General features: G+C 38.5%; 1 protein-coding gene across 1 annotated transcript in view; it reads right to left on the bottom strand.

The window, feature by feature from the left end:
• Nucleotides 1-16416, bottom strand: part of LOC144288159 (uncharacterized) — a 208967-nt gene extending 192551 nt beyond the window's left edge. The window contains exons 1-2 of the mRNA XM_077855862.1: nucleotides 16372-16416; nucleotides 15848-15961 (exon numbers count right to left, since the gene is read on the bottom strand). Of these exons, the coding sequence (XP_077711988.1) occupies nucleotides 15848-15961; nucleotides 16372-16416 (159 nt within the window). The remainder of the gene's footprint in view (nucleotides 1-15847; nucleotides 15962-16371) is intronic.
• Nucleotides 16417-17709: the final 1293 nt, after the last annotated feature.

The raw sequence follows: 17709 nt of genomic DNA on the forward strand, positions 1-17709 counted from the left end.
GGGTAAGTGTTCTATAATCTTATGGCTAAATCTCAGTCTTTTAGTGGGCTTGTGTCTCTTATCTGTGACCTTCACAAGTTTTTTCCCCCAGTGCTATCGCTCTTTATTCCTCCCGCCCCTTTGCTTGGCTACAATGTTTCCAATCTATTCCCTTGAACCTCTTATCTCTGTTGAGTATGTTCCCTACCCCTGCCCCATATTAGGTAAAACAGGAAAGCTAAAGAGGTCTGGAGTGGAAGTAAAGCCCTTTCCCCAGCTGACAAAAAGCTCACAGAATCTTTTCTCCTGGGGAGTAGGTCTTTGTTGTGGACAAGGTTTGGGTGTATTTCACAATCAGTACTCATTCTCTTTCTCTGACAAGGAAGTAAGGGGATGTTTTTAGATTTCTTTCTTGAGAACCAGTGAGATTTCTGGGGGTAAATCACACAGAAGTTAGAGGGACCACAAGGAGATTTTCACTGTCATGTCTCATGTCCAAATGCAGCCTCCAGCAATACATCAAAATTACCATTCAAATATTTCTATTTTATCACTCCAGTGACTACTGCTCCATGTGTGACTCTCTGTATGCACCTATTTCTCCTAATTTGGGGATAAGAGTTTCCTCTCCAACCTTGATTCTTTGATGGGAGTTAGAAAAGTCATTGATTCATAATTGCCAAAAACTAAAAGGAACCAGGATATCTCTTAATGGGTTGATAGATTAACAAACTTTATTATATTTTGAACATTGGAATACTATTAAGCAATAAAAATGAATGAACTATCAAATCACTCAATGAAATGGATGAATCTTAAATGCACTGAGAACAAAGCAAGTCTGAAAAAGCTACATAATATAATTCTATTTGTATGTCATTCCAGAAAAAGTAAAACTATAGAGATGGTAAGGAGAGCAGTGGTTACCAAGGGCTTGGGGCATGATTAAATAGATGAAGTACAGGGGATTTGTTTTTTAGCTCATTGAAACTATTCTATATGACACTGTAATGGTGGATATGTGAAATTATGCATTTAACAAAGTCCATGAAACGTGCAGCAAAAGCACAAGGAGTAAAACTTAATGCATACAGATATTTTTTTAAATCATTTAAAAGGATAGATCCCAGGATAGAATGCAAAATATGAAGAAAAAAGTATTTAGCTGTATTACAAATGTATGAAACAGCATCATTGAAGGGGATGGAGGAAAAAAGTGCTGACCCAAGTGTCTTTAAAAATAAGTGGAGTCTATAGACTAAGGATGAAAGAAACTATACATAAGTACTGTACCCCTAATTGACAAAGTTGTTTCCCATGGGAGAAGGGATTAACAGTTTGAAACTACACATGCATATTGATTAAACAAGTAAATGGATGCCAGAAAATGGAAGCCAGGTTTCTTACTGCTGAAGTGAGAAGTTACATATATAAGCAAGAGGTAAAAGCAATAATAATCCATTTGGTGATGGAGTTGAAGGCATCGTTATGAACTCATGTTCAGCTTAATATAAATACTGATGGTTACATACAAAAATATTTATAGACATGTGTATATACAAGAGGCTGGAAGCAACAACAGACTACCAGCAGCAACAAACACAACTAGAACCCAGATCTTGGTTTCTAATACTATTCTTCAATAAAAAGAATAATTTTTTGAAGAAATGGCTGATTCTAGGGCTAGAAAGAAATATAGAAGAGGAGTCTGGAGGATTTTATAATCCTAGAAAGTATGGAATTGCTCAAAAAACCCACAAGTATGGGGCTCGATGTCCAAGAAGTTAACTGAAAGAGATCCCAATAGCCAAAGCTGGAACAATTTGAGCACTAAACTAAATGATATAGTATTGGATTATAATCCAAAATATAAAATAAATGTCTATTAGGCCATACAGATCTAAGTAAATGATAAATTGAATGAATGAATGAATGAATGAATGAATGAATGAATGAATGAAAATAAATAAATCATCCATGTAGAGGAAGTCCAACTAATTTGTGTAGATGCTCAGTCCTCAAGGATATGGAGCTTAACCCCCTACTTCTTAAGTATCAGCTACGCACACAGATTTCTCTCCAAAGAGTATAGCAGGGAAAGAGAGAATAAAGGTCAATTTACAGTGAAGAAAGTTGACAAAAACATCAACAGTGATGTTACATTAATAGTATGTACATCTGATGTGATATAAAGATAATGGCACTTCATTCCTGTAGTTTTCTTCCACAAACTCCATAACCATGCCTAAAAAGAAAGCATCAGACAATTGAGAAGACTACACAAAATATCTAACCAATACTCCTGAAAATTTTGAAAGTCATCTAAAACAAGGGAAGTCTGATAAACTATTACAGCAAAAAGGAACCTAAGGAGTCATCCCATCTAAATATAATGTGGTATCCTAAAATAGATAAAGGACATTAGGTAAAAACTAAAAATATTTGAATAAAGTGTGGATTTCAGTTAACAATAATGTACCAATATTGGTTCATTAATTGTGCCAAATATGCCATACCAATGTAAGGTATTAATAAGTGGAGAAACTGAATTTGGGATATATGGGAACTCTCTGTACTATTTCAGAATTTTTCTGTAAATCTTAAAACTATTCTAAAATAAAAAGTTTATTAAACAGTTTTGGCTACCATAAAAACTTATGAGGCATGAAGAAAAGTAACAGATGACTGATGATCATAAAAATAAAAAAAGCAATCAATGAAAGGAGATAAACAAAGATAAACAAGATATTGGAATTATATGACAGGGACTTCAAATTAACTACTATAAATAGTTTAAATAAATGAGAGGAAAATATGGACAAAGCAAATGAAAAGATAGACAATTTCCACAGAGAAGTAGAATCTCTAAAAACTAAGCAACGGATAATTTCAAACTGAAAAGTACAGTATCTTAAATTAAGAATACATTAGAAAGGCTTAATTAATAGCAGATTGAACATCAGATAAAAGGATTCATGAACGTGAAGACTGATTAATTAAATTATCCAAACTGGACAATAAAGAAAAAAGAATTAAAAACAGAAAAGAATGTGAAAGTCATGTAGGACAATGCTAAGTTTTCTAACATACCTTAGTTGGAGTGGCATACAAAGATGAGAGAGAGAATGGAACAGGACAAATATTTATAGTCATAATGGCCAATAATTTTCCAAAACTGGTTACAAAAAAAAGATATAACATCACACATTCAAAAAGCTCAGTAAAACAGCATAACTATCCAGCCAAGCAAGAAGAACACAAAGAAAACCATACTTCGGCACATCAGTTAACTGCTAAAAAACAAAGATGAAGAGAAAAATCTGAAAATCCCTCAGAAACTAATAGACTCTTTGAGGAACCTCCACACAGTTTTCCAGAGTGGCTGCACCAGGTTACATTCCCACCAACAGTGCAAGAGGGTTCCCCTTTCTCCACATCCTCTCCAACATTTGTGGTTTCCTGCCTTGTTAGTTTTCCCCATTCTCACTGGTGTGAGGTGGGATCTCATTGTGGTTTGGATTTGTATTTCCCTGATGGCAAGTGACGCAGAACATTTTCTCATGTGCTTGTTGGCCATGTCTATGTCTTCCTCTGTGAGATTTCTGTTCATGTCTTTTGCCCATTTCATGATTGGATTGTTGGTTTCTTTGCTGTTGAGTTTAATAAGTTCTTTATAGATCTTGGAAACTAGCCCTTTATCTGATAGGTCATTTGCAAATATCTTCTCCCATTCTGTAGGTTGTCTTTGAGTTTTGTTGACTGTATCCTTTGCTGTGCAAAAGCTTCTTATCTTGATGAAGTCCCAATAGTTCATTTTTGCTTTTGTTTCTTTTGCCTTCGTGGATGTATTTTGCAAGAAGTTACTGTGGCCGAGTTCAAAAAGGGTGTTGCCTGTGTTTTCCTCTAGGATTTTGATGGACTCTTGTCTCACATTTAGATCTTTCATCCATTTTGAGTTTATCTTTGTGTCTGGTGAAAGAGAGTGGCCTAGTTTCATTCTTCTGCATGTGGATGTCCAATTTTCCCAGCACCATTTATGAAGAGACTGTCTTTCTTCCAGTGGATAGTCTTTTCTCCTTTATCGAATATTAGTTGACCATAAAGTTCAGGGTCCACTTCTGGATTCTCTATTCTGTTCCATTGATCTATGTGTCTGTTTTTGTGCCAGTACCACACTGTCTTGATGACCACAGCTTTGTAGTACAACCTGAAATCTGGCATTGCGATGCCCCCAGCTATGGTTTTCTTTTTTAAAATTCCCCTGGCTATTCGGGGTCTTTTCTGATTCCACACAAATCGTAAAATAATTTGTTCTAACTCTCTGAAGAAAGTCCATGGTATTTTGATAGGGATTGCATTAAACGTGTATATTGCCCTGGGTAACATTGGCATTTTCACAATATTAATTCTGCCAATCCATGAGCATGGAATATTTTTCCAACTCTTTGTGTCTTCCTCAATTTCTTTCAGAAGTGTTCTGTAGTTTTTAGGGTATAGATCCTTTACCTCTTTGGTTAGGTTTATTCCTAGGTATCTTATGCTTTTGGGTGCAATTATAAATGGGATTGACTCCTTAATTTCTCTTTCTTCAGTCTCATTGTTAGTGTATAGAAATGCCACTGACTTCTGGGCATTGATTTTGTTTTTTGTTTTTTTTTCCTTTTTTTTTTTTATTATTATTTTTTTTATTGGTGTTCAATTTACTAACATACAGAATAACACCCAGTGCCCGTCACCCATTCACTCCCACCCCCCGCCCTCCTCCCCTTCTACCACCCCTAGTTCGTTTCCCAGAGTTAGCAGTCTTTACGTTCTGTCTCCCTTTCTGATATTTCCCACACATTTCTTCTCCCTTCCCTTATTTTCCCTTTCACTATTATTTATATTCCCCAAATGAATGAGAACATATAATGTTTGTCCTTCTCCGACTGACTTACTTCACTCAGCATAATACCCTCCAGTTCCATCCACGTTGAAGCAAATGGTGGGTATTTGTCATTTCTAATAGCTGAGTAATATTCCAGACACCTGCACCCCGATGTTTCTAGCAGCAATGGCCACGATAGCCAAACTGTGGAAGGAGCCTCGGTGTCCAACGAAAGATGAATGGATCAAGAAGATGTGGTTTATGTATACAATGGAATATTACTCAGCTATTAGAAATGGGCATTGATTTTGTATCCTGCCACGCTACCGAATTGCTGTATGAGTTAAAAATAGACCTGCCCTATGACGCAGCAATTGCACTGTTGGGGATTTACCCCAAAGATACAGATGCAATGAAACGCCGGGACACCTACACCCTGATGTTTCTAGCAGCAATGTCCACAATAGCCAAACTGTGGAAGGAGCCTTGGTGTCCATCAAAAGATGATGGATAAAGAAGATGTGGTTTATGTATACAATGGAATATTACTCAGCCATTAGAAATGACAAATACCCACCATTTGCTTCAATGTGGATGGACCTGGAGGGTATTATGCTGAGTGAAATGAGTCAATCGAAGAAGGACAAACATCATATGGTCTCATTCATTTGGGGAATATAAATAATAGTGAAAGGGAATAGAAGGGAAGGGAGAAGAAATGGGTAGGAAATATCAGAAAGGGAGACAGAACATAAATACTCCTAACTCTGGGAAACGAACTAGGGGTGGTGGAAGGGGAGGGGGTGGGGGTGAATGGGTGATGGGTACTTAGGGGGGCACTTGACGAGATGAGCACTGGGTGTTATTCTGTATGTTGGCAAATTGAACACCAATAAAAAATAAATTTATTATTTAAAAAAAGAAACTAATAGACTCATTTTATTCAAATCAAATTTTGGCTGATTTCTCAACAGTTTTAATGAAAGCTAGAATGACATACACAATGTGTTAGAAGAAGAAACTGCCAACCCTAGAATTCTATACCTAGTGAAATATCTTCCCAATCCAATGTCCCCAAATGGAATTACCTGCTTCCTTACAAACTTTTCTCCATCTGAAAATCACTACAATCAATAGGGTATCCACATCTGGACTCTTAGGGCCAGCCTTGCCTTCTCCTCTTTTTGATTCTCACAGTCTCACCAGTTTCTATCAATTCCACCTTTGAAAATCTTTAGAACTTATCACCCCTCTTCAGCCTCAATAATACTGCCCTGGTCCAAGCCCTCAACATTTTGTGCCTAAACTATGACAACAGTCCGTTGTCTAAGAAGCCTCCCTACCACGGGTCTCTCCCTACAGAATTCATCATCTTCCACACAACCTCTGAAATTAGTTTTCTAAGAACAAAATTGATCCTGTCTCTCAGATGCTTAAAGGTCTTTCCAGACTTTCTATTACTCCTGAATGAAATTTACATACTATAACATATAAGATCCTTCACAATCTTGACCCCAACAATTCTTCCAGCATCTGTTCTTGTATATCCTTTTCCCCTTTTGTTGTACTTACAAAAATGTAAAATAATTATAAGCTTATGTCTTTTTCTCTTTTACCAGATATTAACTCCTCAAAGGAAGTGACTATGATTATTTGGAGAATGTTCTGCTGAAGACTAAAACTTGAAAGGGTGGAGGAGAGTTAGGCATCATCCTCTTCTCTAGCAAGGGTGTCCAGAAAGTCATCTTGAGTCTCCAGGAACAGGGAAATACCATGGAATACAAGACTTATAGTGAAGGTGTTGGTCTGTAGAAGCCATCAAAGGAGCCATTAAGAGGCAGAGGGGTATATAGTCCTATCCTCCAATAGTTAATGTGATAATACCCTTTGTAGTTCAAGAGCAGGAAGGGTGAATTGCTGTCCAACTCCTACTAATATGAATAGTCAGCAAGACATGGGGGACTATTTCATAAGAAGCAGATCCCAGAGTCAGTTCATTAAAGGTGTTCTTGGGGCTTCTGATGCCTTAGAAGATGACTTAACATGTGCCAAAAAGAAGTAAGGATCAAAAGCCATGTCCCTGAGGATTCGAGTGTGGGATCTCCTTACCTAAGTACAATACAGACTCAGTGGATTGCTCACCACACAGACATTTCTTCAAGGATTCTCAGTGGCTTCGCAGTTGTGAGTCAGAAGCCGACCTGCAGAATCTGTCCAAATGGCCAGTTGTCCACAGTGACATCATGTGGCTGCAAGGAGTAATGGCAGCATCTGACCCATCTGTTGCCCTGACTAACCTCAACTTTCAGATCATGTTAGTTCCCACAGTTCATAAAATATCAGGGGGTACCCTAAAATGATGCTGAATTTCCTCTTAATTTGTCATGTGATAATTTCAGTTGTTATTCTTCTTCAAATGGAAAAATAAAGGGTCTATGGTCATAATTGTCCTCGAACACCTGTAGAGATACAAAGTGGGGAAAAAATATTTGTAACTCATACCACTGAAAATGGGATTTTTAAAAAAGGCCTAGAATCATTTGTGTGAGGGAAATGTGCAGGAAACCCTGGCACTCTGTAGCCCAAAACCCACCAAGCTGCTCTGGCTAATGTGGAAGTTGGCGACTTGGAGCCCCTGTGACTCAGATCCCCCCATGTCCTTGCCCAGCGTCAGTAACAGCCTCTAAACTCCTCCATAGAACCCAAGCACCGTGCAGAACATAGTTTCAAAACCACTTTCTTGGTGATGAGAAGCTCACGAAGAATTTAAACCAGAGGATGGTATCACCAGCTCACCCATGTAGGACAGAGGATGTTTTTAAAGGTATGTGGGGGGAGGGGGGGACAAGACAAGATTGGGGACAGGACAGCTAGATTGTAAGAATGTCATCAAAGGACAGGCAAGCCTTTTGACAGGTATGATGCCATGAGTGATGTTAGATATTAATACCCATAAAACATACTGAATTGAATCCATGTCAGTTAGTATCTATAATCTAAATCATTATCAAAAACATCCCTTGGGAAAAAGTCTTTCAGTGATAGTAAGAAAGGATTCATCTTCAACTATCTTGCAAATATGATTATCATCAAGTTCTTCAGTTGAACACTTTTCTATTGAAAAGGTGATTCTATACTAGATTTTTTCCCTGAAATTTAGCTTGGAAAAATTATTTTCATCAAAATGATCCTAAATTCTGCTGAAAATGAGGATATTTAAGCCTGTGGTGATGAAAAGCTGTGTTTCCAAGCTAATTTTTAGGAAAAATCTAATAAAAGAAATACTTAACTGAAAAGTACAGAATGCCTGCTGAGATAAAAATGAAATGAAATTTCTAAGCAACTTCTGAGTAAAAATACAGTAGAAAACAATATTAACAGAAATTATGGAATTTAAGCATTTTATAATAAACATACATTTTCAAGATAGTTTTGAGAAGTATCGAGGAAAAGCCATTTAAATAAAAATCGAATTTAATCCTGTTGTCTTTTCCAAACTAGTTTTAGAGGAAATTTCAGTATAAAATTGAGGAAAAAAAAAAAAAAGAAAGAAAGAAAAAGTGCAGAATTTAAACAATACAATTGCAACAAAGGACACAGATAAACCCAAGGGAGGGACTGTGAAACAGAGGTGAGATTGTCCCAAACATGCCAAAAAATGACAAGGCCTTCGTATCATGCATCCCTCTCTGTCTCTCCCATGACTAGGCATGGCTGTAGGCCGCCTCCCCTTCTCCACTAAGTGTGAGGCATAACTTAGCAGTGAGGCAGTTCCTGTGGCCCAGGATGATTCCCTCAAAGGGCCTGAGCTGTGAGCTGTAGGCAGAATGAGTACCTGGATCCCTTTTGGGGGGTCTGGGTAAGTGCTTGGCAACACTATTAGTAAAGAACACCAGCAGTAAATTCAGGGTATTTAGGTAGGAAAAAATGTGGGACTACATAATAGAGAACTTTAGGTACATCAGAGCTTACCAATGTCTCACCAACTCAAGAGATGCCTTAATGAAGATGCAAGTTCTCAAAAAGGCATCAAGGAAACAGTGTTTCAAAATATTTAAACACAGAAAAGGGAGGGAAGCTAAATAAGGTAATTTTATTCATTTTCACCATGTGGAAACTCTGACAAATTTCAAGCCCACATGCTATTGAAATATAAGTGATGACTTAGGGTAACAAAAGCAAGTTAAATCACAACTTAAATGACAAAATCTAGGATTGTGCTAATGCAGCTGTGCTGTACCTTGCACACAGGATATGAAGGAGAATTTTTTCCTATTTTCCCAGATTCAGGACCTGCCACCCCAGATTGAGTCCAAGAAAGCATCACACTCCATAATTGGGAGTCCCATAGAACACCCCCCCCCAAAAAAAAAATATTCACTGCCTACCGCTCTGTTAGTCTACAACTACACACCTGAGAATCAAAGAAACCATTGAATAGACAACTCAAGAGAATTTAGTATTCATGATGAGTTTGTCCCTCCCTTCCCTGAGCTCTCCACCTCAAGTCAAGCAAGGAGACAGCCATGAGAATCATCCTACTTGAACATTAGAGAGATAATTAGCATTTCAATTCAATGGTCCTTCTGATCTCTCCTGTGGACTATTTGAGAAAAATTCCGGAGTATGGGGATAGGGTTATCAGATAAAACACAGATGCATGGGGCTTACATATACTCAAAAAGTATTCATTGTTTATCTGAAATTCAAATTTAACTGAGTTTCCTATGTTTTTATATACTAAATCTGGTAATCCTAATTGGTGGGAACAGTAGGTCAGAGAGCTGGTAGCCGAAGCACACTGGAAAATGGACATACCAGCTGGATTTATGCCACTACCCCTTGCAGGTGCCCATTCAAGATCCCACTGAGAGTAAGAAGATTCCAACAATAAGAACTTGAACTCAAATATCTGGGGTGGAAACTGTGCAAGGAGAATCAGAAAGGATGAAGAAACTAGGAAACTCTGAAGGGTTCTACAGAGAATTCATCCACACATATGCCCCAGAGGGAGCCAGTTTGTGAACACTTGTCTGACAGACATTTAGTCGAAGCCAAAGAAATAGTAACAGCCTAGAGAACAAAAGCACCAGTCAAGTAAGAGATACTTGTGTCTTTCCATGTCCCTATTCCCAGTACTAAAACCCACCAGGGAAACAGGACCCTGAAATAGCAGGGTAAGAGAAGAAATGAAATAGGTCCTGCAAGTCTCCTGAACCACACTCAGAAGGGGGAAGGAAGTAGGAGAGGAGATGAACATTAAATTGAATGTTACATAAAATCTTACACTGAATCAAACTAGGTTATCTACGGCTGCAAAACAAAGTTAGCGGCTTAAAACTAGGCACTTATGATCCCATAGTTCCTGTGAGAGATGAATCTGTGTATGCTTGGCTGGATCCTCTACTTCAGGCTACAATCAAGATGGTGGCTGGGGCTGCAATCATCTTAAGGCTCAACTGAAGAAAGATCTAACTCCAAGTTCACTCACTCATTCAGTTCCTCATAAGCTCTTAGGCTTATGACCAAAGACCATCTCAACTCCTTGCCACGTGGGCCTCCCCAACACAGGAGCCATTTTAGGAACTTCCTACCACAGACTGCATTGCCCCGAGAGTGATCAAAAAGCTACAGTACTGACGAATCTCATTTAAGGATGAGGGGGATAGATTGAACAGAGCATAACTGAAAAAAAAGTATTGAGAAAACTCAAACTTTTATATATGTACCCCTCAAGTTCAAACATTTCCATAAACTGGATACAAGTGTTTGCCCTCTTAAACCTTTGGCAATGGTTGTATGGTAAGGAAGTGAGACAGTGTGGTACCTTGTGGTATATGTGGTATGAGAATACCAGTGTGGTATTCTTTGGAGATCACCAGAACCATGTTTGAAGCTCAGTCTCAACACTACTAGTATCCATCTTTGAAATGCAATCTTCCTCCGAGAAATCAGGGTCGTGATGAGCATAACAGATGATATACATGATTATGTAAATGTCTGCTCTATACATAGTGGCTGTTATTATCATTGTCATTGTCATTGTCATTCCCATTACACAATCCTCCTTGGCTTATCTATCCAAGATTAGTGACCAGCAGAACCCGAATTGTTCTCATCTCTACTTTAAAACATGAAGACGACAGAAGTCATAACAGTCATTTGTGCATAAGCAAGCACATGTTTCTAGATTGTACCTGAATTTTGTCTTAGATGTGTAAGTTTGGCAAGACTGATTTCACTGCTCAGTGGCTTGTACTTTCACAAAGAGAGTGAAAAATCATGTTTGTTGACACTGAGACAGAGCCCGGTATGAAGTGGAACATCACTCATGTGTATACGCTCATAAAGTGTCATAGGGCCAAGATACTTCGGGAGAATTGAATACAGCCATAAACAACTTGGGCTTCTCCACTCACTAGGAAGAGCCTCACCCCTGAAGCAACATCGCAGCACTCTTTGTCTCATAGTTCAAGCAAAAGTTGGCCAAAGAAGAAGCAAAATATATAAAAGATTTTTTCTCTTCCAACAAACAGGAGATTTGGGGGTCAATACCATCACCATTCTCTTCCACCATCACCCTTACCATAATCATCTCATCATCTTCTTCTTCATCATCACTTTCATCATATTCATAATCACAGCCACTACCACCATGACCATTTTTTGAGGTTTTGCCATGTATAGTATTTATCTATTGCTATGTACAAATTATCCTAAAACTTAACAGTTCAATAGTTTAAAATAACAAATATTTATTATCTCACACAGTTTCCAAAGATCAGGAATCCAGAAGTAGTTTATTTAGGCTCCCTTGGCTCAGTCGCTATCATAGGGTTGCAGTCAATTTCTTGGTGCATGACCTGTTTCCCAAAGTTACACACCATCATTTCTGCTTCAATCTATTCCTTAGAAGCAAGTTACTAATCCAGCTCAGATTCAAGGGGAAGGGAATTAGGCCCTGGCTCTTGAAGAAAGGAGTATCAAAAATTTGAAGACATATCTTTAAAACCATCATATCATGTTACAGGGACCATGATAAACATGATGCATGTATATTCTTTCCTGGTATAAAAGGGAAAATTGTTTATTCGTGCATTTATTCATTCAACAAACCTTTATTTACAGACTTTACCTACCCAAACCTGTTCTAAGTGACTATTTGTCCAACCCTTTTTGCATTTTATCTCTTACCATTTCTTGTTTATAACTTTATCCTTTTCCTTATTGCACCTATTCCAGTCTCTTTCTACAGCCTTGCAATAGCATCTCTCCTCTGGCCATCAAAACATCCCTACATTTATGCTTCCTTCCAGCCAATTTAGTTCATTAGAAAGCAGTATCTTAAGTCACATTTAAATATAACACTTATAACCACTGTCTGTAGCAAAGATATAATACAATCTTCTTTGGGAAAAGAGTCAACATAAGATTGTCTCAAATGTGACAGAAGATAGTCACCTTCAGGATATGATTTGGGAAGAAGAGAAAAACTGAGTTGCTGTTGCTAGAACAGGTCTCTCCATCTATTCTTAGGAATTCCTGCTTAGGGGAAAGCCACCAAACTCTTTAAAATCCAAGTGTTCCCAGGAGGTACAAAAGCACCATAACTCCTTGACTAAAATTGTCTTATCAGGTTAGCTATACAACCACCTAACTGGACTCAAGAGAAATTAGATACAATATACAAGAGCTTTATTGAAACAGAGAAACTCAGGAAAGTGTGGATTAGGCTCCCACAGGATTCTGCAGAGATAGCTCAGGAGATAGAGGACAGTATAAGAAACCAGAGGCAGGATGGGGGAGAATCATCCAGGATGCTTTAGTTTGTGTTCTCTCAAAAGCAAAGCTTGAGGGAAAGACATGATAGCAGGAAACCCATTCAAGAGAGTCTCCCAAGGGTGTAGGAAGAGGGGAGCAGGAGAATGATGAGGCAAAAAAATAAATAAGCACAGGGCTCTCCATTCTGCTGGGGTCTTCTCACCTCCCAGCATTGTTTCTTCCTAAAGGAAAGGAGACTGAAGAATTATCCATAGTCTCCCATCCCCCATTGGAAAAGGACTCCTATAAGGCAATGAATCCCTTGTTCTTCTGACTGTATTTGTATGCTTCTGCACCTATAGGAGAAGATCCTAGAACTAAAAGGTGAAAGATACACTGGTCTCACCCTAAGTGAGTCTTGTGTACTCTAGGGACACTTGACCTCACATGGAACTGTCCCTGGAAGCCATGGCTGACCCCAGAGATATCTACTAAAGGGCAGGTACAGAAAGTACATTTTCTGTACCAGTGAGGAACATAAAGAGAATATTGAAAACATGCATCATCTAGATCACATTTTTACTTAGGGTGAGTGCTAAATATAGCTCTATTTTGAGCCCCCATGCAAGTGGGAGTTGATTATTACACAAACCAAGATGTATTCCTTCTAAGATGACCTCCCATAACATAATATCTATGGTGTGTTAAAATGAAAAGGCATAGGCTATTGAAAGAAAAAAAAATAAAGAAATTGGACTTAGTCAAAATTCAGAACTTACGTGCTTCAAAGAACACCAACAAAAAGCAGAAAGATAACCCACTGAATGGGAGAAACTATTTGCAAATCATATATCTGATAAGAGACTTATATTTAGATTATATAAAGAGCTCTTAGGACCCCATAATGAAAAGAGACAAGCAACTCAGTAATTGGGCAAAGGATTTGAATAGACATCTTCTCCAAAGGAGATGGACAAGTTACCAATAAGAACATGAAACAATGTTCAACATATGTTACCCATCAGAGAAATACAAATCAAAATCACAGTGAGATACCATTCCACATCTAAGATGGCTGTGATCAGAAAGGTTGAGAGTAACAGTGTTGGTGAGCATGTGGAGAAATTGGAACTCTCCTACACTGCCACTGGTATTGTAAATGGTGCATCACTTTAGAAAACCATCTGGCATTCCCTCAAAAAGTTAAACATAGTGCTACCATCTGACCCAACAATTCCACTGCTAACTATGTACCCAAGAGAAATGAAAATATGTCCGCACAAAAACTTGTATACAAATGTTCAGGGCAGCATTATTTGCAATAGTCAAAAACCGAAAGCAAATTGAATGTCCATCAACTGATGAATGGGTCAACAGAAAGCGATATATGCATAAAACGGAATATTACTTGGCAATAAGAAGAAATGAAGTACTGATATATGCTACAATATGGATAAACCTTGAAACTATTATGCTAAGTGAAAGAAGCCAACCACATATTGTATGATTTGTTTACAAGAAATGTCCAGAATAGGCAAATCTAAAGAGACAGAGTAGATTAGTTGTTGCCTTCGACTTAAGAGGTTAGAGGGAAATGAGGAGTGACTGCCAGTGAGTATAGGGCTTGGGTGTGGGGATGAAAATGGTCTAAGATTAGGTACTGTAGATGGCTGCATGACTGTGAATATACTAAAAACCACTGACTTTACACTCTAAATAGGTGAGTTTTATGGTACATAAATTAATTCATAGGAAAGCTATTATTTTACAAATTTAAATGAAAGATCAGTGTGATGCTGCAGTAAGATCAAAAAGGCAATATTGGTATGTACTTTAAAAAGTTTATAAAAAATATTGAGCACCTGCTGTATGCAAACCACTGTAAGTCAGAAAATTCACAGTGCATAACAATAAGATAAGCCAATCTGTAACAGTACATGAGTATTTTGAAGCAAGCTATACAAGCCTGATAAACAAAGAAAAGGTTAATAATGTTTCTCTTCAGTGTAGGCATTTATTCACTTCTTTTAGGTGAAGGAGAGCAATCAAGCTGCATAAAATTAAAATCTTAATTGCTCAGCTCTAGGCTTTATTTTGTAAAGAGAGTTCATAAACACAGCCTGTGATCAGAATCTATGGAAATCCTGAGAGAACATCAAACACAAATGAGTTGCCAGAGGATGTTTCCGTATAGAATTAAATACTACCCTTATAAGATTAACAAATGATTTATTTATAATTGCAGACTCTTTGTTGAGGAAGAGCTAAATAGTGTTTCAGTTCTTAGAAGTTCCTAAAAATTTTAGCTTATGTCTACTAGCTCAGAAAAAAAAAAATCATTAGTTGAGAAACTGTACCTTATAAGATGAGAATCTGAGATGGATTCATTCTCTTCCTAATAATGAGATAAAAACAGCCCAAATATCGCTATTCAATGAGCACCTGGACAATATCCAACCCCCAAAGCAACTGAAAATTCTGCTCAGTGACAACACATTATTTAACTCACCAGGGCATTTAAGATAACACAATGTGACTCAAATCTATGCAAGGAAATTGGTCAGGTGAAAGCATTCTTTCCTTAAGAAACACCTGCTGGCAATCGAGATAGAAAAAATGCAAGTCAAATTGTGAGCATGTTTAGAGAATTACCCTGACTGATTTTGTGACCATGTGCAAATTAGCCCCCTTCCAGATCTTTGTGGGGGTGGTTTCCTTTATTTTTATTAATTTATGATAGTCACACAGAGAGTGAGAGAGAGGCAGAGAGAGAAGCGGGCTCCATGCACCGGGAGCCCGACATGGGATTCGATCCCAGGTCTCCAGGATCGCTCCCTAGGCCAAAGGCAGGCGCTAAACCACTGCACCACCCAGGGATCCCTGTGGGGGTGGTTTCCAAAGGCTTCTGACCAGATACATGGTTTGATGGGAGAAGGACAAATACATATAATATTAAATATATGATGAAATTTAAAATTATATGTAATATATAATACATTATCTATGGAAAATACATATTATTTATGATCATCTTATATAAAATATAACTATATAAAGAAAACAATACAAATATATTTACAATATATACACTACCTATAGGAAATGTACAGAATATGTATGATACAATTTATAATATAGTATTTATAGAGCATATAAATTCTCTAGTTAAATTTTGAGCAAGGGAGGATCTATGACACACAAACCTCGCTGTGCCTTTCCATCAGCTGAGTGTGCACTTACATTTCCCGGAAGTTTCTCTGGTGGCCTCACGTTAGCACTTCGCTTCACACATCCTCCACGGTAGACAGAAGGCAAAGGACACAGCGTCCTCTTTTTATCATCACGTGCTAGTTGCTTACATGAAATGCAAAATAAATGAGAGGGAAAGAAAAAAAGTCAAACTAACTGCAAGATCATCTCTTTATAATTTCATACTTGTACTCTTACCTCAAAACAGTGATTTTGCTAAAAAGGGAAGTTGGAGGCTCCTAATATGGGTTTGTTAGAGTCCCTTCTGTCCAGGGGGGAACTGCTCCCGCACCTCCACTCAACTGTTACAAAGGTCCACACTGCTTGTTCATTTAACATCTTTAATTAGCTGCCCTCTGAGACAGAACAACAAAACGGAGCTCCTGCTCATAAAATAAACAGAAAAGATTTGTCTGGTGTCTAAGCTGTAGTTCATTTCTGCCTCCCCCAGGGGGCTCAGTGGACTCTTACAGCCCCCAGTGTCCCTCCTTAGCAGGTGTAAGGCATGCCCCCACTTGGAGGGTCTTTGACAGTGGGGCCTGCGTGACCTTGTGCCCCATGTCTTCCCTGCACGGGCCTAAATTCAGGAAATGCTTTCTAGAATGAACCCCAGCAGGCTACACTTCTCCCGGGCTTTTGTTGCTGCTTCTAGTAAGTGATCACGGCAGCAAGAGGTATTAAATTTTAAATTATTGGGGATTCTTCTTCCTGCAACCTTGAAATTACTTAGCCTTAACATTTCTTCAGATGAGCTCAGAGCAGAACCCACTGTTCCCTAATTCTCCAGAGTGGCTCTATTCTGACAAGCTTGGGAGGGAAGGAAAAAAAGAAAGAAAATAAACAATATTAAGCCTCTAAATGCCAGAACACTTTATGTTCTCATCTTATTGTTAGCCTTCATACCAAACCTGTTCAACATTAACCACTCAGAGATATGCTGAAATGAGGAAACTGAGTCGCCAAAGTCAAATGATTTATCCAAGGCCACGCAATGAGCACCAGACAGAGCAGGACACCCAGTGATTGTCAGCTCCTTCTGAGCCACAGACTTTTCTAGACTTCTGGTGACAGCTAAAGACTGCTCCATGCACACATTTCACAAACAAATTTAGGGATCAGACACCCCTTGATGACTAGCCCAGAGCCTGTAGAAATCCAGCACCAGAGCTTTTTTCCCCTTCTGCACAACTAGGCTGCCTCCTACTGGAGGAGGCTGAGGAGGGTAGAAAGGAAATCACCCCAATATTTAAAACACCTGCTTCTCTCCCTCTAAATCCCTTACACCTACCTTCCATGTTTCTACGTATATCCCTTATGAATCCTTACTGAGCACCAACATTTTGATCAGAAACTACTTGGAGGAAGTGAAAACTAAAATGATTTCAAAACCTACTCCTCAGCCTCCTGTGTTGTTTTCCTCTCCAGCAATCCCACTCAAGGAGTTCCCCAAAAGAGCTGCAAATAGGATCTTGAAGGCTATCTGCACTCCCATACCCACGCAGCCTTATTCACAATAACCAAAAGGTGGAAGCAATCTACATGTCCACTGATGAACGAATGGACAGAGAAAATATGGTAGGTACATATAGTGAAATATTATTTAGCCTTCAAAATGAAGGAAACTCTATCATGTGCTACAATAATGATGAGCCTTGAGGACATTATGCTAAACAATACACTCCCACGAAGAGTTGTAAACACACACCCACTCCGCTTCAGTAGCTTTCTGAGGGAAGAGTAACCACAGGGAACAGCAACCAGAGAACTAGTTTTCTTGAGTCTTGTTAGTCCTCAACATGAAACACTGAAAGAGCATTTAGGGGGATCCCTGGGTGGCTCAGCAGTTTGGTGCC

This window comes from Canis aureus, chromosome 17 (assembly GCF_053574225.1).
Source record: "Canis aureus isolate CA01 chromosome 17, VMU_Caureus_v.1.0, whole genome shotgun sequence".
In the NCBI taxonomy this organism is placed as follows: domain Eukaryota; kingdom Metazoa; phylum Chordata; class Mammalia; order Carnivora; family Canidae; genus Canis; species Canis aureus.